Source organism: Hemiscyllium ocellatum, chromosome 2 (genome assembly GCF_020745735.1).
Source record: "Hemiscyllium ocellatum isolate sHemOce1 chromosome 2, sHemOce1.pat.X.cur, whole genome shotgun sequence".
NCBI lineage: Eukaryota > Metazoa > Chordata > Chondrichthyes > Orectolobiformes > Hemiscylliidae > Hemiscyllium > Hemiscyllium ocellatum.
The window spans coordinates 152,731,172-152,754,426 of record NC_083402.1 but is presented as its reverse complement, the minus strand read 5'-3'; the positions used below and the strand labels follow the sequence as shown (position 1 = coordinate 152,754,426).

General features: G+C 44.8%; 1 protein-coding gene across 3 annotated transcripts in view; it reads right to left on the bottom strand.

Annotated features, from left to right (window-relative positions):
* LOC132829666 (A disintegrin and metalloproteinase with thrombospondin motifs 19-like) overlaps positions 1-23,255 on the bottom strand; it is a 520,482-nt gene that overhangs the window by 160,745 nt on the left and 336,482 nt on the right. For all 3 annotated transcript variants that reach the window (XM_060847015.1, XM_060847030.1, XM_060847023.1), the window contains exon 15: positions 20,531-20,651. In XM_060847015.1, coding sequence (XP_060702998.1) covers positions 20,531-20,651 — 121 coding nt within the window. The remainder of the gene's footprint in view (positions 1-20,530; positions 20,652-23,255) is intronic.

Here is a 23,255-nt window from a genome sequence, read left to right as displayed (position 1 = left end):
TCCCGTCCTGGCACCTTCCCCTGCCACCGCAGGAACTGTAAAACCTGCGCCCAATCCTCCTCCCTCACCTCTATCCAAGGCCCTAAAGGAGCCTTCCACATACATCAAAGGTTTACCTGCACATCCACCCAATATCATTCATTATATCCGTTGCTCCCGATACGGTCTCCTGTACATTGGGGAGACTGGACGCCTTCTCGCAGAATGCTTTAGGGAACATCTCCGGGATACCTGCGCCAAATCAACCCCATCGCCCTGTGGCCCAACATTTCAACTCCTTCTCCCACTCTGCCGAGGACATGGAACATAGAACATAGAACATAGAACATAGAAGGATACAGCGCAGTACAGGCCCTTCGGCCCTCGATGTTGCGCCGACCGAATCCTACCTAACCTATACTAGCCCAATAACTTCCAAATGCCTATCCAATGCCCGCTTAAATGGCCATAAAGAAGGAGAGTTCACCACTGATACGGGCAGGGCATTCCATGAACTCACAACCCGCTGTGTGAAGAATCTACCCCTAACATCTGTCCTATACCTACCACCCCTTAATTTAAAGCTATGTCCCCTAGTAACACCTGACTCCATTAGCGGTAAAAGGTTCTTAGTATCTACCCTATCTAAACCCCTAATCATCTTATACACTTCTATCAGATCTCCCCTAAACCTTCTCTTCTCCAATGAGAACAGCCCCAAGTGCCTCAGCCTTTCCTCATAAGATTTTCCTACCATTCCAGGCAACATCCTGGTAAACCTCCTCTGCACTCGTTCTAAAGCTTCCACATCCTTCCTATAGTATGGCGACCAAAACTGCACACAATACTCCAGATGAGGCCTCACCAGAGTCTTATACAACTGCAACATGACCTCAGGACTCCGGAACTCAATTCCTCTGCCAATAAAGCCCAGTACACCATATGCCTTCCTAAAGGTCCTGGGCCTCCTCCACCGCCGCTCCCTCACCACCCGATGCCTGGAGGAAGAACACCTCATCTTCTGCCTCGGAACACTTCAACCCCAGGGCATCAATGTGGACTTCACCAGTTTCCTCATTTCCCTTTTCTCCACCTCACCTAAGTTCCAACCTTCCAGCTCAGCACTGTCCCCATGACCTGTCCCATCTGCCAATCTTCCTTTCCATCTATCCACTCCACCCTCCTCTCTGACCTATCACCTCCATCCCCACCCCTATTTACCTATTGTGCTCTATGCTACTTTCTCCCCACCCCCACCCTCCTCTCATTTATCTCTCCACTCTGCAGGCACCTGCCTCTATTCCTGATGAAGAACTTTTGCCCGAAACATCGATTTTCCTGCACCTCGGATGCTGCCTGACCTGCTGTGCTTTTCCAAGACCATTCTAATTTAGACTCTAGTCAAGATCCTGTTGTAATCTGAGGTAACCTTCTTCGCTGTCCACTACACCTCCAATTTTGTTGTCATCTGCAAACTTACTAACTATATCTCATATGCTCACATCCAAATCAATTATATAAATGATGACAAGTTTAAAGTCTGGTTGAAGATTTGTAGCTCGGGTGTCCGTTGTTGTGGTTCTGTTCGCCGAGTTGGAAGTTTTTGCTGCAAAGAATGAAACCTGAAAGCAACACCACCCCCAGATTCTACGGACTACCCAAAGTACACAAACCAGACATCCCACTCAGACCCATAGTATCACTACCAGGGACACCAGCATACAAACTGGCCAAAGAACTACAACAAAAACTGAAACACCTAGTCAGCGGATCCAAACACTCCGTACAAGCAACACAGGAATTCTTGGACATCATCAGGAATACACACATAGACAAAGAAGAAACCATGGTATCATTCAACGTGACGGCACTGTTCACATCAATTGACAAAACCCTAGCCAGAGAAACAATAGCCAACCTACTGGACATACATAACAGAACACAGGAGGCCGAACCTATCAACAAGGACGGCATACTTAAACTACTAGACCTGTGCCTCACCACACACTTTACATTCAACAATCAGATATACGAACAAATCAATGGAACACCCATGGGATCACCAATCTCGGGACTCAGAGCAGAGGCAGTTATGCAAAGGTTAGAACATACAGCCCTACCACAAATCCAACCCAAACTCTGGATCAGATACGTCGATGACACCTTTGTAATCATCAAAAACACAGAAATAGAAAAAAACACACCGAATCATCAATGCCACACTCACAGGAATACGATTCACGAGAGAAGAGGAAAAGGATAGCCAACTCCCATTCCTAGACGTGTTAGTAGAGAGAACACCCAACGGAGAATTCACCACAAGGGTACACAGGAAACCAACACACACAGACCAAGTCTTAAACTATGAAAGTAACCACCCCAACACACACAAACGAAGCTGCATCAGGACACTATTCAAAAGAGCCACAACACACTGCAGTACACCAGACCTGCAAAAAGAGGAAGAGGAAGACCTATACAAGGTATTCGCCAAAAACGGATACCCACGTAACTTTATCACCAGATGCCTAAGAGATAGACCACGGAACGAGGACATGCCACAACCAAAAGGACTAGCCACACTACCATACGTCAGGAGCGTCTCAGAACTGACAGCCAGACTACTGCAACCCTTAGGACTCATAACAGCACACAAGCCAACTTCCACACTCAGACAACAACTCACTAGAACAAAGGACCCAATAGCCAGCACGAGCCAAACTAACGTAGTTTACAAAATACCATGCAAGGACTGCACAAAACACTATATAGGACAAACAGGAAGACAGCTAACAATCCGCATCCATGAACATCAGCTAGCCACAAAATGACACGACCAGCTATCCCTAGTAGCCATACACTCAGACAACCAGGAACATGAATTTGACTGGGAAAACACTACCATCATAGGACAAGCCAGACAGAGAACAGCCAGGGAATTCCTAGAGGCATGGCACTCATCCACAAACTTCATTAACAGACACATAGACCTGGACCCCATATACAAACCACTACAGCTGAAACTGACACCCGGAAACGGCAAGAACATCCATCAACAGACTCATCAACCTGGACCCCACATACAAACTACTACAGCTGAAACTGACACCCGGAAGCGGCAAGAACAAACCACTATAAATACCGGAAGAAACATCAAAGCAGCGCTTCACAGGAGGCTCCAATAGCACTGATGATGTTCCCTAGCCAGGGAACGAAACGTTTGCAGCAAAAACTTCCAGCTTGGCGAACAGAACCACAACAATGATGACAAGTAGTGGACCCAGCACCAATCCTTGTGGCACTCCACTGGTCACAGGCCTCCAGTCTGAAAAAACAACCCTCCACCACCACCCTCTGTCTTCTACCTTTGAGCCAGTTCTGTATCTAAAATGGCTAATTCTCCCTGTATTCCGTATGATTCAAATAAAACTGTTGGACTATAACCTGGTGTCGTGTGACTTCTGTTGTTCCATCTTTGGAAAGAAGACCCAAGGCCTCACAAGTTGTTGATTTTAGAGGCTTTGAAGTACCTTGGCACCTCTGTCTCAACCTTTCTTCTTTATAAAAAAGGACCAAGTACACCACCTTATTGTCACACAGGCCTTTGGACTATTCCAGAGGAAGGCTGGAACAACAGTCTGAGCAGTTTTTGATCAAAGTCTCTGTTTTTTTAAGTTAGCTTCACTCTTCACCTCCAAAACCCTGAAATGATGGGGAGCATTCTCGGAAACAACGACAGAAGACTTGTCTGCGCACACCCTGAGGCAAACATGAGCCCAGTTCATTTGAACTGTAGATCTCTCTTAAAATTAAATCTACTTTGTAGTGCCAAGAAGGAAACTGGTAATTAGCACATAGTTGCTTTGCAGGTGCCATCATGACAGGATTTTCTTTCAGCTGAAATTTGATATAGATCACCAACACTTTGGACACTTAAACAAAGGGCAAATGATGATAGGGAAGCTCCTCTTTCTTTGAAGTTCTGTGCAAACATCCTGCAATTGAATTTCACAGACATCCATCAAACATTCCTGTAAATAAGGTTTATCAGTCCAGTAAAATGAAAACAACCGAATCCAGGGATCAGCCTGTGTGGGCAGCTGCAAGTACCTGCCAGAAAGTGTTTCATGTTAATTGGTCATCGGTTCAGGAATAAACTTTTTATTTTCATAAATGTTTCCTCAAATTGATTTATACATAGTTTGATGCTTGTTACAACAGGGAAAATATCACATTTATAGGGAAATGTCCTGAAGTAAGTCTAAGTTCTCATCACACCAGGTAGCAGTGTCAACTGATCTTGTATGAGTTAAATGCTACGTGCAAATATATCCACAAACGTGTTCTGATTCCCAACATAAAATTCATCACACTGATGAACAAAAACTCATGTTTACAACCAAAAGATCTTGTTTTATTCAATTACTTTGCTGAATGAGCACAGTAAAACTATTATGCTATGGAATTCTACGAAGATACAAAATAAGTAGCTTTCTATTTATTTTTCAGTCCTTGTGAATAGATAAGAAGCTTTTAATAGGTTCATGTTCATCCACAAAACTGTATACTAATTTCTAATTCTAACTTGTTTTAAACAAAAAGTACAGGCAAACTATACAGGCAGGCTGGAAAATTTACTGCAATTATTTTTCACATTGGCAGTTATAAATTTCCAGCAGCCTAGAAGTTTTCCAAAGAAGCACCCAATAAGTAAATAATGTTGTCGAAAATTCCGAAGGAAATACTGTAAAAATAAAACATTAACACACAGGCACTGTTTTTCAGGAAGCTAAATCAAGCAGCTCTAGAATTAGAATCTCTACAGTGTGGAAACAGGCCCTTCGGCCCAACACGTCCACACAGGCCCTCTGAAGAGTAACCCACCCAGACACATTCTCCTACATTTTACTCCTGACTAATGCACCTAACCTCCACATCCCTGAACACTATGGACAATTTAGCCTGGCCAATTCACCTAACCTGCACATCTCTGGACTGTGGGAGGAAACCCACGCAGACACAGGGTGAATGCATAAACTCCACACAGACAGTGACCCAAGGCAGGCATCGAACCAGGTTCCTGGTGCTGTGAGGCACCAGTGAACCACCATGGCATCCTCTATTTAAAATGTCTTCCTTTGTGCTTTAACCTCCATTTATTAACTATGATAGACAAATTCTGACAAAATATCAGACTTGAGTCTTTAGGAATGATAACGAGAGGGATATTTTAATTAGTTGTCTTGGGAAATAATGTATAAAGAGAAAAAGTAGAGGCCATAGGTTTAGGGTGAGAGGAGAAAGATTTAAAAGAGACCTAAGGGGCAACTCTTTCACTCAGAGGGTGGTACTTGTATGGAATGAGCTGCCAGAGGAAGTGGTGGAAGCTGGTACAATTACAACATTTAAGAGGCATTTGGATGGATATATGAATAGAATGGGTTTAGAGGGATATTGGCCAAATCCTGGAAAGTGGGATATATTTATATAGGATATCTGGTCAGCATGATCAAGTTGCACTGAAGGCTCTGTTTCCATGCTGTGTATCTCTATAAGTCTAACTGCTCGGATAGGTTTGCAAGGTAAAAACGTGGACTGCACCAGTTTCCTCATTTCCCCTCCCCCCACATTACCCCGGTTCCAACCTTCCAGCTCAGCACTATCCCCATGACCTGTCCTACCTGCCTATCTTCCTTTCCACCTATCCATTCCCCCTTCCCCTATTACCTATCACCTTCATCCCCACCCCCATTCACCCATTGTACTCTTTGCTACCTTCCCCCACCCTCTCCTCTGACCTATCACCTCCATCCCCACCCCCATTCACCTATTGTACTCTATGCTACTTTCTCCCCACCCTCACCCTCCTCTCATTTATCTCTCCACCCTGCAGGCACTCTGCCTCTATTCCAGATGAAGGGCTTTTGCTCGAAACATCAATTTTTCTGCTCCTCGAATGCTGCCTGACCTGCTGTGCTTTTCCAGCACCGCTCTAATTCAAACTCGGATAAATTTGCAGATGATATAAAGATAGGTGAAGGGGCTGGTTGTGGAAGTGGGGAGCTGCAGAAGGACTTGGACAATCTAGGAGAGTGAGCAAAGAAGTGAAAAATGGTACATAATGTGGGAAACTGATGTTATGCATTTGGTAGGAATACACTGCTTTCTAAATGGGGAAGGGCTTCGGAAATTTGAGTACAAAATGATTTAGGAAGCCTAGTTCAGGATTCTTGTAGGATGAACATGCAGGTTCAGTTGGCAATAAGGAAAGCAAATGCAATGTTAGCATTCATTTTGAGAGACTAGAATACAAGAGCAGGAATGTACGGCTGAAGCTGTATAAGGCTCTGGTCAGGCTGCATTTGGAAGGAAGGATGCGCTGGCATTGGAGAGGATCCAGAGGATGTTTGCAATTGTGATCCCAGGGATGAGGAACTTGTCTTATGAGGAGTGGTTGAGGAATGTGGGTGGGTACTCAATGGAAATTGGAAGGATGAGTGTGGATCTGATCAATACTTACAAAATACTGAGAGGCCTGGATAGAGTGGATGTGGAGATGTTTCCACTAAGTGGATAAAACTAGGGCCTGAGGGCACAGCCTCAGAATGAAGGGACAACTCTTTATAGCTGAGACTAAGAGTAATTTCTTCATCCAGAAGGTGGTGAAACTGTGGAGCTCATTGCTGCAGGAAGTTGTGGGTGACAAGTTATTGAGTGCCTTTAAGACAGAGCCGAAAAGTTCTTGATTAGTAAGTGAATCAAGAGTTACAGGAAAATGGTGTTGACAAACATATCAGCCATGATTGAAAGAGCTCCGTCCTGTTCTCCAAATTCCTCTGCCTCTGCTCGGATGAGGAGACATTCTACTCACGAGCATCCCAGGTGTCCATCTAATTTAATCAACGTGCTTTTCCTCCCTCTGTCATCCAGACAGCCTTCGACCTCACTGCCTCCATTCCCTGTTCCATCACTCTAAACCCCCCTCTCACAATCAAGACAGGGTCCCCCTTGTCCTCACCTACCACCCCACCAGTTTTCGCGTCCAACACATCATCCTCAAACACTTCCACCAACTCCAAATAGACCCCCATCACCAGGAACATCTCCCCCTCCTACCCGTCTTTGCCTTCCGCAAGGACCATTCCCTCGTACAGTCCTTGGTTTGCTCCACCCCCACCACCTTCCCCTGCAACTGGAAAAGATGCAAAACCTGCTGGTACACCAACCCTCGTCACAACCATCCAGGGCCTCAAACAGTCCTTCCAGATGTGACAGAGGTTACCTGCCTTTCTTCCAAACTAGTTTACTGCATCAGGTGCTCTCAACGTGGTTTTCTCTATATCAGGGAGACCGAATATAAACTTAGGGAATGGTTCACTAAGCATCATAGCCGGGCACACAGGGGCTGACCAGACCTCTCAGTCACCACCCATTTCAATTCCCCCAACCATTCCCTTTCTGACATGACCATCCTTGGCCTTGTCCATTGCCAAATCAAACCACAGTGCCTATTGGGGGAACAATACCTTATCTTCCACCTGGGCAGTCTACACCTCGGAAGACTCAACATTAAGTTCTCCAAACTCAAATAACCTCCCTCCACATCCCCTGATTCCCTTCCCAGCCCCTCCCCCTCCTTTCTAATGTTCTCTGCCACCAAACAGATTTATTCCTTCCCTGGCCAACCTTTAGCTGTCCCCACCTATCCCCACTTCACCACCCTGCCCCCACCTCCTCCTTTATCTGCAGCTCCCCTCACACCTACCCCCCAGTCCTGAAGAAAGGTTACAGCCAAAATGTCGACTTGTCTACCTCCTGATGCTGCCTGGCCTGCTGCGGTCTTCCAGTCTCCTGCCTGTCTACCTTGGATTGAATGATGGAGCAGACTCGATGGGTTGAATGGCCTAACTTTGCTCCTTTGTCTTATGGTTTCAGATTGTGACAACAGAAATGGATCTGTATGGTGTGTTTTAATGAAAGTATGGGTATACAATCCTTTATCCGAAATTCCAAAATCTGAAAAGACCCGAAATCTGAAGGTTTTTGTTAATTATTTTTCTGTATAATCAGGTTGTTTGACGTGTGAACAGGTGACCCAACTCCACACCCATTCGACCCAGGTAACTCAGACGCAATGTGGCGGCATGGCCTAGCATTGGCAGGCATCAACTGTAACTCAGCGCTGGTACTAGTCACACGTCTGCTCTTCAATAAGATTCTTTTATTTCACTGTGACAGTATCATTTATTCTGAAATCCGAAAATTCAAAATTCTGAAAAACAACTGGCCCCAAGGATTTCAGATAAAGGATTGTGTATCTGTAATATGGTGATTATGTGCAAATATTTGGCATTTATAAGGTATTACATCTCAGTTCAAGAATGAAAGAACCATTTGTGCCAACCTCCATAAAGTCCACTGCTCTTTTCCTTTTGTGCAAGTCTTCTCAGCATAAACTAGATGTGATGTAGCTGTGGTGAGCATCAATGCACTTAGTCAATGCACTTCTATGAACTATAACAATTTATTTCACCTATCACATGCAAAATTTATTTTTGCTTATGTTATGTTAACGTCATTGTATTAACTACCTACAGACACTTTTATATATTTTGAAATTTAAATGATAACTCTTCTATCTCAGCAGATTTAATTCCCACTTCTGTCAAGTGCACTTTACTACACCAGCTCACAATTTAAAATCTAAAAAATGCTTTAATTCCCAGTTATGGTTACTTTTCAAATAACTCACGTTTGCATTATGCATCAAGTTGGCAATTATTCTGCTGGGAATCAAGCATTAAAGATCAGACTCATGTACACAGTGGTTATAACCTGAAGTCTACCCAAGCCAGAAAGCAACAATGAAACATCCCATCTGTGTTACATTATGAAGCATATACCCTAAAGATTAATTTCTTACTGAGACCTGAGGTTAGATTGCATATGGTCCATTTAATCATGATTTGACTAGTTTGCTGTAATATATCACTGGAAATTTTAATTGATTAACATATACTTCAATATTCAAACCATTTAGTATTTAATGAATAGTCTGCCCATTTGCTACCACATAAATTCAAGCAGGGCTAGTGAAGCATATTAGAACACAAATATCCAGTCTGCTCATTGAACTGAGTTTCTGAACAACTTGCATTTTTACAGTTATTCCTCATGTAACACTCTTGATGTGTTTTAAACCAAGGGGCTGCTAAATGGAAGTGTGTTAACCAATAATCAGTTTCCCATCCGGAATACAGAACAAGATTAAGCCAAGTCGCTAAACTGTAATTTTAACATTCAAAGCCTTTATATTCCTGAAACAACTTGCCCCATACTTTTACCAACACCTACTACTTATTTCCCACCTGTTGCTAGTCACCTTCCCACTTCCTTTTCTGACCGTGACCCTCACTAACTCTGTCTGTGACCCTCAGGTTCACTGACGTGCTCTTCCTGACTCTTGCACTCATCAACTTCAACTCTGACTCTGTACTCACTAATTCCCCCCATGACCCTTGTGCCTGTCAACTCCCTAATGCTTAACTCCCACCATAACCCTCACAGTAACTGGGGAGGAGGCTTGTCTGCCACATAAACACAGTGGCAACAAGAGCAGGTTAGAGGCTGGGAATACTGCAGTGAGTAACTCATTTTCTGACTCCCCAAAGCCTGTCCACTATCTGCAAGGCTCAAGTCAGGAGTGTAATGCCCCAATAACACTCAATAACATCCAGGACAAAGCAGCCCACTTGGTTGGCACCACATCCACAAGCATCCACTCCCTCCACCACCGTGCTCAGTAGCAGCAGTGTGTACTATCTACAAGATATACTGCAGAAATTCAACAAAGATCCTCAAGACAGCACCTTCCAAACCGACAATCACTTCCATCTAGAAAGATACATGGGAACACCAAGGCACTTACCATCCTGCTTTGGAAATATATCTGTGTTCCTTCAATGTTGCTGAGTCAAAATCCTGGCATTCCCTCCCTAAGGGCATTGTGGGTCAACCCACAGCAGGTGGACTGCAGTGGTTCAAGAAGCCAGCTCACCCCCACCTTCTCAAGGGGCAACCAGGGACGGGCAATAAATACTGGTCCAGCCAGTGATGCCCACATCGCACAAATGTTTTAAAGAGGCAAATTTTATTGAATTCAAATTCAACCATATGACATCGTGTGATTTGAACCTGGATCATAGAATATTATTAGCTTCATGATAATACCACTCGATCATCCCCTCAAAGTGTTTTGGTCATTATGGTGATCTGCTGTGTTCCCATAACACATCCTGCAGAGAATTGTGGACATTAAGGATAGCGAGACTCTGAGAGAAGATTGCTCATTGGAGGAAGAGGAGGTTCAGGAGGTGAGGGAGCAGAAGGAACTGGAGGTTGAGTGAGAGAATGTAAGGTGCTCCAACTGCTCAGGGAGATGCCAGTCATAATCTATGGCCATGGAGATTTTGTCATCTTACCATGATCGTCAGGGATCATTTAATTCAGTTCAGCATAGCTCCTCTGAGCCAGGGTGAAAGATATAGTCTTGATGCAAGTCTGAGGTGCTTGAGCTAACACATCCAGCACAGCCTGAAATATCGAATCACTTATCAATGACAAGTGATATACACCTGACCAGAGCTTGTGTCCTCACAATGGAGAGATCCTTGATTTTGTTCAACAACTTATACCACTTTCCTTATTCTGTCAGCAATAAAACCAGTGTCATGTATGTGGTTTCAAATGTCACTTGCCATAAAATGTAAAGAATGGACCTTGTTGTCAATGATGGTGTGAAGGGACGCCTGTGACACACAGTGCTTCTTGCAATGTGAGAGTCTCTGCTCATACTCACTCATAAACCCTGTGATCTCAGAGGAGGTGGAAACATGCCATTCACTTGACATTTCGTTTACATGAAGTTAATCCTCATCCTGGGGATACCCACAGGGACATCTCTAAAGACTTCTGGACTGCATCATATTTGATGTTGTTGCAAAGATTCCCACTATCAGAGGAATTAAATAAACTGATGATAATAGTGGAAGTCATGAGGAGACAACCTCAGCCCATGCCTGGTTCCTGGGCTGTCTGGCGGGATACATTATTTGGGATGTCTACTCAAACATCTCTCTATCACAATACAATTATCGGCTCCAAGCCTCACAATATCATATGCTGATCACCTGCATTTTCAATGATTAACAAACAGCTGACAGGTGAAATGTCAATGTCAGGGATCTCTCCCTGAAGAGTACTACAACAAAAAACTGCTCAAATTCCTTTCCATGCTTCCTTGACATATTGTGTAGTATTTAGTTTAAAAAAATTCTGTTAAAGTAACAGTAATATGCTTATCACTGACATCATTGAAATGTCAGTTAGAGTCATAGAGTCACAGAGATGTACAGCATTGAAACAGACCTTTCGGTCCAACCCGTCCATGCTGATCAGATATCCCAGCCCAATCTAGTCCTACCTGTCAGCACCCGGCCCATGTCCCTCCAAACCCTTCCTATTCACATACCCATCCAAATGCCTTTTAAATGTTGCTATTGTACCAGTCTCCACCACTCCCTCTGGCAGCTCATTCCATACACGTAACTCTATCTGAGTGAAAAAGTTGCCCCTTAGGTCTCTTTTATATCTTTCCCCTCTCACCCTAAACCTATACCCTCTAGTTCTGGACTCCCCGATCCCAGGGAAAAGACTTGTCTACTTAAAGTAAAAAATGAGGTCTGCAGATGCTGGAGATCACAGTTGAAAATGTGTTGCTGGTTAAAGCACAGCAGGTTAGGCAGCATCCAAGGAATAGGAAATTCGACGTTTCGGGCATAAGCCCTTCTTCAGGAATGAGGAGAGAGTGCCAAGCAGGCTAAGATAAAAGGTAGGGAGGAGGGACTTGGGGGAGGGGCGATGGAGATGTGATAGGTGGAAGGAGGTCAAGGTGAGGGTGATAGGCCGGAGTGGGGTGGGCGCGGAGAGGTCAGGAAGAAGATTGCAGGTTAGGAGGGCGGTGCTGAGTTGAGGGAACCGACTGAGACAAGGTGGGGGGAGGGGAAATGAGGAAACTGGAGAAATCTGAGTTCATCCCTTGTGGTTGGAGGGTTCCCAGGCGGAAGATGAGGCGCTCCTCCTCCAGCCGTCGTGTTGTTATGTTCTGCCGGTGGAGGAGTCCAAGGACCTGCACGTCCTCGGTGAAGTGGGAGGGAGAGTTAAAGTGTTGAGCCACGGGGTGGTTGGGTTGGTTGGTCCGGGTGTCCCTGAGGTGTTCTCTGAAGCGTTCCGCAAGTAAGCGGCCCGTCTCCCCAATATAGAGGAGGCCACATCGGGTGCAGCGGATGCAATAGATGATGTGTGTGGAGGTACAGGTGAACTTGTGGCGGATATGGAAGGATCCCTTGGGGCTTTGGAGGGAAGTGAGGGAGGAGGTGTGGGCGCAAGTTTTACATTTCCTGCGGTTGCAGGGGAAGGTGCCGGGAGTGGAGGTTGGGTTGGTGGGGGGTGTGGACCTGACGAGGGAGTCACGAAGGGAGTGGTCTTTGCGGAACGCTGATAGGGGAGGGGAGGGAAATATATCCCTGGTGGTGGGGTCCGTTTGGAGGTGGCGGAAATGACGGTGGATGATACGTTGTATACGGAGGTTGGTGGGGTGGTAGGTGAGAACCAGTGGGGTTCTGTCTTGGTGGCGGTTGGAGGAGCGGGGCTCAAGGGCGGAGGAGCGGGAAGTGGAGGAGATGCGGTGGAGGGCATCGTCAATCACGTTTGGGGGGAATCTGCGGTCCTTGAAGAAGGAGGCCATCTGGGCTGTGCGGTGTTGGAACTGGTCCTCCTGGGAGCAGATGCGGCGGAGACGAAGGAATTGGGAATATGGGATGGAGTTTTTACAGGGGCAGGGTGGGAGGAGGTGTAGTCCAGATAGCTGTGGGAGTCAGTCGGTTTATAATAGATGTCTGTGTTGAGTCGGTCGCCCGAGATAGAAATGGAAAGGTCTAGGAAGGGGAGGGAGGAGTCTGAGACAGTCCAGGTGAATTTGAGGTCGGGATGGAAGGTGTTAGTAAAGTTGATGAACTGTTCAACCTCCTTGTGGGAGCACGAGGCAGCGCTGATACAGTCATTGATGTAGCGGAGGAGAAGGTGGGGGGTGGTGCCAGTGTAGTTGCGGAAGATGGACTGTTCCACATATCCTACGAAGAGACAGGCATAGCTGGGGCCCATGCGGGTGCCCATGGCAACTCCTTTAGTTTGGAGGAAGTGGGAGGATTGAAAAGAGAAGTTATTCAGGGTGAGGACCAGTTCAGTCAGTCGAAGGAGGGTGTCAGTGGAAGGGTACTGGTTGGTGCGGCGGGAAAGGAAGAAGCGGAGGGCTTTGAGTCCTTCGTGATGGGGGATGGAGGTGTACAGGGACTGGATGTCCATCGTGAAAATAAGGCGTTGGGGACCGGGGAAGCGAAAATCCTGGAGGAGGTGGAGGGCGTGGGTGGTGTCCCGAACGTAGGTGGGGAGTTCTTGGACTAAAGGGGACAGAACCGTGTCAAGGTATGCGGATCTCCGCATCTCCGCATACCTTGACACGGTCCTGTCCCCTTTAGTCCAAGAACTCCCCACCTACGTTTGGGACACCACCCACGCCCTCCACCTCATCCAGGATTTTCGCTTCCCCGGTCCCCAACGCCTTATTTTCACGATGGACATCCAGTCCCTGTACACCTCCATCCCCCATCACGAAGGACTCAAAGCCCTCCGTTTCTTCCTTTCCCGCCGCACCAACCAGTACCCTTCCACTGACACCCTCCTTCGACTGACTGAACTGGTCCTCACCCTGAATAACTTCTCTTTTCAATCCTCCCACTTCCTCCAAACTAAAGGAGTTGCCATGGGCACCCGCATGGGCCCCAGCTATGCCTGTCTCTTCGTAGGATATGTGGAACAGTCCATCTTTCGCAACTACACTGGCACCACCCCCCACCTTCTCCTCCGCTACATCAATGACTGTATTGGCGCTGCCTCGTGCTCCCACAAGGAGGTTGAACAGTTCATCAACTTTACTAACACCTTCCATCCCGACCTGAAATTCACCTGGACTGTCTCAGACTCCTCCCTCCCCTTCCTAGACCTTTCCATCTCTATCTCGGGCGACCGACTCAACACAGACATCTACTATAAACCGACTGACTCCCACAGCTACCTGGACGACACCTCCTCCCACCCTGCCCCCTGTAAAAACTCCATCCCATATTCCCAATTCCTTCGTCTCCGCCACATCTGCTCCCAGGAGGACCAGTTCCAACACCGCACAGCCCAGATGGCCTCCTTCTTCAAGGACCGCAGATTCCCCCCAAACGTGATTGACGATGCCCTCCACCGCATCTCCTCCACTTCCCGCTCCTCCGCCCTTGAGCCCCGCTCCTCCAACCGCCACCAAGACAGAACCCCACTGGTTCTCACCTACCACCCCACCAACCTCCGTATACAACGTATCATCCGCCGTCATTTCCGCCACCTCCAAACGGACCCCACCACCAGGGATATATTTCCCTCCCCTCCCCTATCAGCGTTCCGCAAGGACCACTCCCTTCGTGACTCCCTCGTCAGGTCCACACCCCCCACCAACCCAACCTCCACTCCCGGCACCTTCCCCTGCAACCGCAGGAAATGTAAAACTTGCGCCCACACCTCCTCCCTCACTTCCCTCCAAGGCCCCAAGGGATCCTTCCATATCCGCCACAAGTTCACCTGTACCTCCACACACATCATCTATTGCATCCGCTGCACCCGATGTGGCCTCCTCTATATTGGGGAGACGGGCCACTTACTTGCGGAACGCTTCAGCGAACACCTCAGGGACGCCTGTACCAACCAACCCAACCACCCCGTGGCTCAACACTTTAACTCTCCCTCCCACTCCACCGAGGACATGCAGGTCCTTGGACTCCTCCATCGCCAGACCATAGCAAAAAGACGGCTGGAGGAAGAGCGCCTCATCTTCCGCCTGGGAACCCTCCAACCACAAGGGATGAACTCAGATTTCTCCAGTTTCCTCATTTCCCCTCCCCCCACCTTGTCTCAGTCGGTTCCCTCAACTCAGCACCGCCCTCCTAACCTGCAATCTTCTTCCTAACCTCTCCGCCCCCACCCCACTCCGGCCTATCACCCTCACCTTGACCTCCTTCCAACTATCACATCTCCATCGCCCCTCCCCCAAGTCCTTCCTTCCTACCTTTTATCTTAGCCTGCTTGGCACATTCTCCTCATTCCTGATGAAGGGCTTATGCCCGAAACGTCGAATTTCCTATTCCTTGGATGTTGCCTAACCTGCTGTGCTTTAACCAGCAACACATTTTCGACTTGTCTACTTACCCTATCCAGGCGCCTCATAATTTTGTAAACCTCTATAAGGTCACTCCTCAGCCTCCGACGCTCCAGGGAAAACAGCCCCAGCCTGTTCAGCTTTTCCCTGTAGCTCAAATCTTCCAACCCTGGCAACATCTTTGTAAATCTTTTTTGAACCCTTTCAAGTTTCACAACATCTTTCCGATAGGAAGGAGACCAGAATTGCATGCAATATTCCAACAGTGCCCTAACCAATGTCCTGTACTCAATACTCTGACCAATAAAGGAAAGCATACCAAATGTCTTCTTCACTATCCTATCTACCGGCAACTCCACTTTCAAGGAGCTATGAAACTGCACTACTTGGTCTCTTTGTTCAGTAACACTCCCTAGGACCTTACCATTAAGTATGTAAGTCCTGCTAAGATTTGCTTTCCCAAAATGTAGCACCTCGCATTTATTTGAAATTATCCTCCAATAAAATAGAAAGAGGATCCATGTTTCACTGAGAAAAATTCTTCTTTCAAAACAGAATCTAACAGACAATTCTAAATTAATTAGATTAATAAATACTTACTGATATAAAATGGTTTTCCAAAACAAACCACTGAAATAGATACACAGCCTACAAGGGGATGGTAACATTACTCACCAAGACAACAAATTGACCTACACTTTAGAATAACTGCATCATAGATCCTGAATTTGGCAGTGGAAGGTTTTGTAAGTTGCTCTGGGGTGAGGGGGTTGGGAGTAGCGAAGAGTGGCTATGTTTGGATTTTCCCACACATTGGCCTGACATGATAGATGTAATTCCAGGTGAACGAGGAAGACTCTGGGGCAGGAAGTAGGAAGAGATAGGCAGCTGCTACCAGAAGCATGGAAGGGGTTTTGATCCCAATCTCCAGCAGAGGGTTATTCAGATCTGAGAAAGTAGGGTTGCAATTCAACCTCATGGAGCATTCTGATTTGTTGACACCAGAGCTTGATGGGCCTGACCCCAGAATACCGACACAAGGTGGTCTTTCTGTTTGATTCTAACCCTGCCCACCTGTATCAGCTGATCTCCTCCTGTCACAAAGCGGGTATATTTACTGCACTTGGCCCACAAGCAGTGCTGTAAAAAAACTGACCATTTCCCTGAGGCATCTCTCATCTCCCTCAGTGAGTTCTGAAAAAGGGTCACTGGACCCGAAACGTTCGCTCTGTTTCTCTTTCCACAAATGGTACCTGATTTGCTGAGTTTTCCCAGCAAATTCCCATCCTCCACCTCCCCTCATGTTTGGGGTTTCCAGACACCTGGAAAACAACCACTCTAGGTGAAGAACCTGGAGGCTGCCTGCCTCATTCAGATAATTAAGTGCCAAGCCACCTCCTGAAGACAGGTTGGCTACATGCCCCTATTCAGCATGGCAATGGGTTTGTAGTGGCAATGGAGTCAGGTTTGATTCTGAAAATTTTAGCAACACCCCAATTCTCAGCCACTGGTTTTTGGGAGTTCACATCCAATTTATATTCTTGATGCTGGTCAGTGACTGATCCCTATGTGGCCAGTGACTGCAATCCAACACTGCCAGCATAATTATAATATTGGGTGGTATCGCAGTGTACATCCCATTTCCACAGCCAGGATGAGGTGTTTTTTCTTGCACATCTGCACTGTTGTGCAGAACACTGCTACAGAAATCAATCAACTTTAATGAGCCTGAGTGACAGTACTCCCTTTCTCTGACTTTTAAAAGGATTTCATATTAAGTTTAAGACCTTCCCAAGAAATCCATCCAATCATCCAGGTACTTGTAAATGTGACTTTGCCTGGAGTTGGAAATATATTAACAATGATGCAAGATTATGTACTAAAGACTGTCTCGTTCTTCACAATTTCAATCTAGTCCAAAATCAATTTCCTCACTCCACCTCCTAAATCACACTGCCACTACCATACTGATTTACATCCAAACTTGCCTCACATTAATACAAAGATGGTGGGTAAAATTAGCCTGGATTACTTATTAATTCAAGACTTAGTATCAATGTTATAAAAAAAACTCATTTGGATTAAAAAATAGTGCATCACAAAAATATACTGGAGCAGACTTTCTAAGCATAATAACTGAAATGGTTAAGCCAGGTTCCCTTCCAGGTACACACTCTTCACACCAATATTTCCTGTAATTGCTGTGCCTTGGAGCAGAACAATCTGTCCCAAAATCTTTACTAGCAACTTTGCACAATTTAATGAAGTATATTCTTTGCAAGTTAAAAGAATTGTTCAGTGAAATGTAGCAATCCACATTAACAAATACAGGAGGGTAAGTGCTGCAATGTTTGAAATGTCAATAATCAAGTAATTATTGAATCTAGTCTAATAGTTTCTCTGACCTAGCATTTTATCCATTATTACAGAAGACCACAGCATTTCAGATAAAAATCATAACAAGCCATCATTTTGACAGCATGCTGCAATTGAAAAGCATGACATGAAGTAATGAATTTGAGTTACTCATTAAACAAATGACCCTGGAGAACCTGATTCATGCATTGTGGGGAATGGATGTAAATCAAAAGTGTCATACAGTTCAAATAGAATGTCAAGTTAAACCTGCTTGGAAAAGTATAGCATTAAACACTCAGATGAAAGAGGATTCAATAAGTTGAACTTCATAGGAACTTTTTTTATGAGAAAGCTTTCTCACTTTCTCTTATGCAGGTATAAATGTAGAACATATGTATATATGAATGGTAAGTATTTAATACCAGGGAACAAAATGATAAAGTCTACTGCCTACATGTAACATCATCAACTCAGCTTCCCAACATCTATGAGTTTGTACAATTGAAGAATGAGTTAATTAGAGATGGGAATGTATTAGGAATAAGAGATCCAAAACTGACTAGGAGAAGCCAAATCTGCATTCAGAAGAGCAATGGACCTGCTGAAATGTTGAAGTTGTGAATCCACAGGTTGAGTATATTCATAGTGGACTGATCCAGGTCTTGCATAGTGCTGACAATTATGCTCGGCACCCAAGGCATAACAATCACGCACAATGGGGAAGGATGCAATTACTGCAGAAAACAACAGTGCAAAACAAAAGGCATATTCAGTATGGGGAAACAAATGTTTTTACAATTCATTGAATCATTTTGCACACAAGTGCATAGCTACAAAGAATCATGATAGACAGGTAAGGTGGACTCTGGAGATACTGCAACTGAAGATTCTGATGAATGACAAGGTTAAGATGTCTTGAAGGAGAATATAATCTCCAAATAGATGATAATGCAAGATTAGTTCAGCATCAACTGAGGAGAGTTCCAGCTGACCATGGGGTCAGCCTGAAAGACGAGAGAGAATAACTGGAAAACAAACAGAGCAATCAAGAACGTGACAATTCCTATAGAATGGATCAACAGCATGGTCACAGGGTAACAAACTGGAAACCTGAGAGTATGCATTGAGCAATAGAATATCAATAAAGCCTTAAATAGGTCGCATTACCCTATGCAAAACACTGAAGGAATTTTTGGCTCAATTTGAAAAGGCAAAAATCTTTACCATTGAAGATGTAAAGGATATTTACTGCCAAGTGTGGCTAGATTAAAGCAACAACCTTTTATCTACATTTTGGATGCTCTTCAGGAAGTACAGATAGTTGTATATAGCAACTGGCATTTCCACCGGTCCACAGCTTATCCATGTCAACAACACAAGACTGTTTGCGATCTTTCTGGATTGGAGGTAGTGGATGATCTGCTAGTTTTTGAATGTAGAAATACAATGGACAAAGCCATTGCTGATCACAATCAAAATCTACTAAGACTGCTTGACAGATCTCACCAGGTGAACTTGAAGTCGAAGAAGAAAAAACTGTAAATGAGGATGCCAAGTACAAAGGAGGGCATTTACTAACAGCAAATGGTCTTGCTAGTCTCTCCCGTAATGGTGAGAACAGTAATAGTGATGCAGCGATGAACAGATGTAAAAGCTGTGCCATGATTTGTTGAATTTGTTAACTATTTGTCAACATTGTTGCCAAACTTCTCATTGGAGTGTGAACTGTTACGCCAAATAATGGCCAATGACATTCAATGGTTACAGAATAAGGAACAGCATTCAATATATGCAGCAAGTCGTGATGGAGTCGTCAGGGCTGAAATGCCACAATGTAAATGAAGAAGTTAGCCTGCAGGGTGACACTAGCAAGACCAGCCTTGAAGCAACCCTATTGCAGCAAACTCAACTGGTTTCACCTGCATTCATGGTACTAACACAAACACAAAGCTCGGGATGAGAACAGCACTTGGCCATTGATTTTGCTTGTGAACGTTTTCATTAACAGTGATCTGGAAGAGGTGAAGTGATAGTTGAGTCTGATGACAAGCTGTTGCAATCTGATCAAAAGCATCTGCAAAGAATTTTACTTCACTTCAAGAGATATCATCTGGATGTTACAAGCAAGGGGAGCAGATGCATATTGCAGATATACTGTCAAGAGCAACATCCAACATTGGACTCATGTCTTGGGCTGAAAACATTAGTTCACACCACCTCAGAGTATAAATCTATCAACTTCCTATTTACTTCATCACAAAGTTTGCCAACTTGTCCCTCTTTAACATGACTCACCTCTGCTCTGCATCAATCCATTTGCTTTTGAAACTCTCCCCCCACCTCCCACTGCTCTCCTTTCTACAAAATCCATTATAGCTTTGATTTTAAAATGTTCATCCTAGTGTTCACATTTCTTCACAGCTTTGCCCTTCTTTACCTCAGTAGCCTCTTCTACCCTCTGAGAACATTACATTCCTCCAACACTTGCCTCCTTCCTGCCTGCTTCTCATCTTCACTGGGCCATGTTTTCGGTTTTCCTGGGCTGTAAGCTCCTGAATTTCCTCCCTGTTCCTCCCTGACTCTGTCTCTTAAGAGAGTTATTGAAACGTACATCCGACCACTTTCTAAAGTCCTTTTTTGCTAGATTACACTCCTGTGAAGCACTTTGGGTCATGTTACAATAGGGAGGCTCTATAGAAATGCAGGCTCTTGTTATTAGTGATGGAGACCTGAAAAATTGACAGTACATTGTTGATACACAGTTTCAGAATTTGCTCCAATAATTGTGCAGAGATCTTACACACAATGTGTATACACAGCAGTAGTAAATCATTCGACAGTCCGCAAAACATGTTACATTCACAGAACAAGATAACATACCTGCCCCTCTCGTGTGATTAAAGTCTCCTTTTATAACTTTACATGATTTTCCATTCCCGTTGCACACTCCACAATGATCTTCTCTGGCTGAGGAATCTAACATGCCATCACAGCCAATTTTCTATGGAAAATTAAACAAGTTTGTTTTACTGAAATACCTTCACCCATTTCATTATGGTAATTACATATCAGTTTATTGAGAATATTTAAGGAGGAACTTAACATTGATGACCAGTTGAACCAATTGGGCAAGTAGTTAAAATTGCCATCTACCATCTATGAGGTACAACTCAGGAATATTTCCCACTTACCTGGTTGACTGCTGCTCTAACAACACTCAAGTAGCTTAACATCACTCAGAACAAAGCATCCCATCCACATTAAAGCTCATTCCCTACATCACTAACTCACAGTGGCAGCAGTATGTACCACTATAAGATGTGCTCCAAGAACTCACCAAGGCTCCTTCCAAACTCAGGTTCAACCATCTAGAAGGACGAGGGCAGCAGATGAATTGTGAAATCACATTTGCAAATTCCTCTCCAAGCCACATACCATCCTGGCTTAGAACCTCCTCCACATTCCCTGTGTTACCAGTTCAAAATTCTCAAACTCCCTTCCTACCAGCATTGTAATGCTATGTACTCCCTGTGGACTGCAGTCAGTGTTCAGGCCAGTGACTCACTACTACTGGACCATCATAAGGGCAATTAGGGATGGGAAATAAATGTTGGCCCATCCAGTGACATCCACATCCTGTGGAAAAATAATTATAAAAGGAATGGACACTATGATTTTGTGGTCATGCATCTGATTGGTAGGGTGATGAGATCTTTATGTTTATCATGTTACTGCATACTTCCTTTAGCTGTGAAGTGAGCCTGAGGAAAGGGATGCTAATTTCCTAGTACTTCCAAGGCCACCTGTAATCTATTTGCTCAAACTGGTAAGTGTTCTGTGGGAGCTTTGCCCAGATTTATGATAATTGGTCTTGCACTATACACCCTCTTATTGCTTAAATCCTGAACGATTCGGCTTGCAAGCTGTGAGATTCCTTATTCTATTGACAGCAATCAATGTTGGCAAGTCAGGTCTGGAGATACGACTCCCACAGCCTCTAGATTCTGCTTCCAAACTGCACTTCGAGCATATGTATATCACTGTAACATTTCTCCAACTTGTCTCATAACGATCAGCTGCAAGGGCAAAGTGAGACCTGCACAAACATTAATTAGTTCAAAATACAAACCAAAATCTATTTATGTACAACAAAATGCAAAATCTGCTCATAAGGGAATAGAAGTAGCTAGACACCTTTGGTTAAAAATTTCCCTTTTGGTGCCATTGGCAATATGAGTCCAGATGCAACCTAAAGCATTAGTTTTCCAAAACAAAGTTATTGCTCAAGTTTTTACTGCAATTCATTTGTTTAATTACAATTGTAAACTTTTCCATATGACAGCAACAAAAAACAATGTTTTAGAATGTAAATATTTTCCTTTGTTTTCTTGTGAAATAACTCCACACAGGCTGGAACAGAACCCCTGACACTCCTGTTTATATCTGTTAGCCAGGATTCCCTGATTGGATCAGATTAACAGCCCCAGTCAGGGAACTCATTTTCCATGAGGTCCATCTGGCTGACTTCGTTACAATCATTACACCTTGGATTGAAAAATCGTCTTTGCCTTAACAGAAGTAACATGTTGCAGCTTTATTTATACAGATGAAATATATTTATCACATTAAATAAGAGCTTTTCATAAATGTTTAATCCATCAACTGTAATCAGTTTGATGGACTGCCAATAGGAGGCAAGAGTCATCCATTAATGAGATGGCTTATGATGTCCATCAGCCATCCTTGCTCTCAATCAAAGAGAGATAGAATATGAGCCCTGCCTGCAAGGCAACCAGAGATAGAACCCCAGGTGTCTGTCCAATATGAGATTTTGTTATTTTGACCACTTTGCTGGCACCTTGCAATATAGCCCAGATTATATCTTCGGAATGATTGGTTTGTGCTGTATAGATTGGCCTTGCAGAGAGAGACCTTATGGGTGATGACATGGAGGACCACCTTGCATGCTCAGTTGATGAGTCCACTAATGACCCAGAGAAGACAAGACATTGGTCATGACCACAGGGTGACCTGCAGAGTCTGGGTAGCAAGAAGACAAGAGAAGCCTTCCCATATCCCCAGCACTACCTCTCCCTGCACAAATGTTTGGGTCATTTGCAAACTTGGCAACAATGCCCTCAGTTTCTTCGTCCAAATTATTCAGAGCATCTTCTGCCAGTGCAGGTGATGAACAGCAGCTGTCTGCATCTGAGGGCTTTGCTTGAGGCTGACTGCCCCTCCCCTCTGCCAGTTTCACCTGCACTGGCAGAGGAGGCTCTGAAAAATGACCCAAACATTTGGGCAAGCTCTCTCTCTGCAAGACCAATCTATACAGCACAAACCAAGTGGAGTTCAGTTGGCTGCCCCTGCTTGCTGGAGAGGTGAATGAGGAACTGATAGGTTGAGCTGTCGCCTTGCCAACCTCTTGTCCTGATAATGTCTATTTGTGGTGATTGACATTACAAGGGTTTGTAAATCTGAACCCCTATTTCAAATCTCTGGATTGGGTCACATTCTCCATTAGAATCATCAGTCTACCATGGAGCATGGTGCAAGTTAAGACGAGAGCATTGTGGTCTGGATGAACTCTTCCAATGCCCTTGCA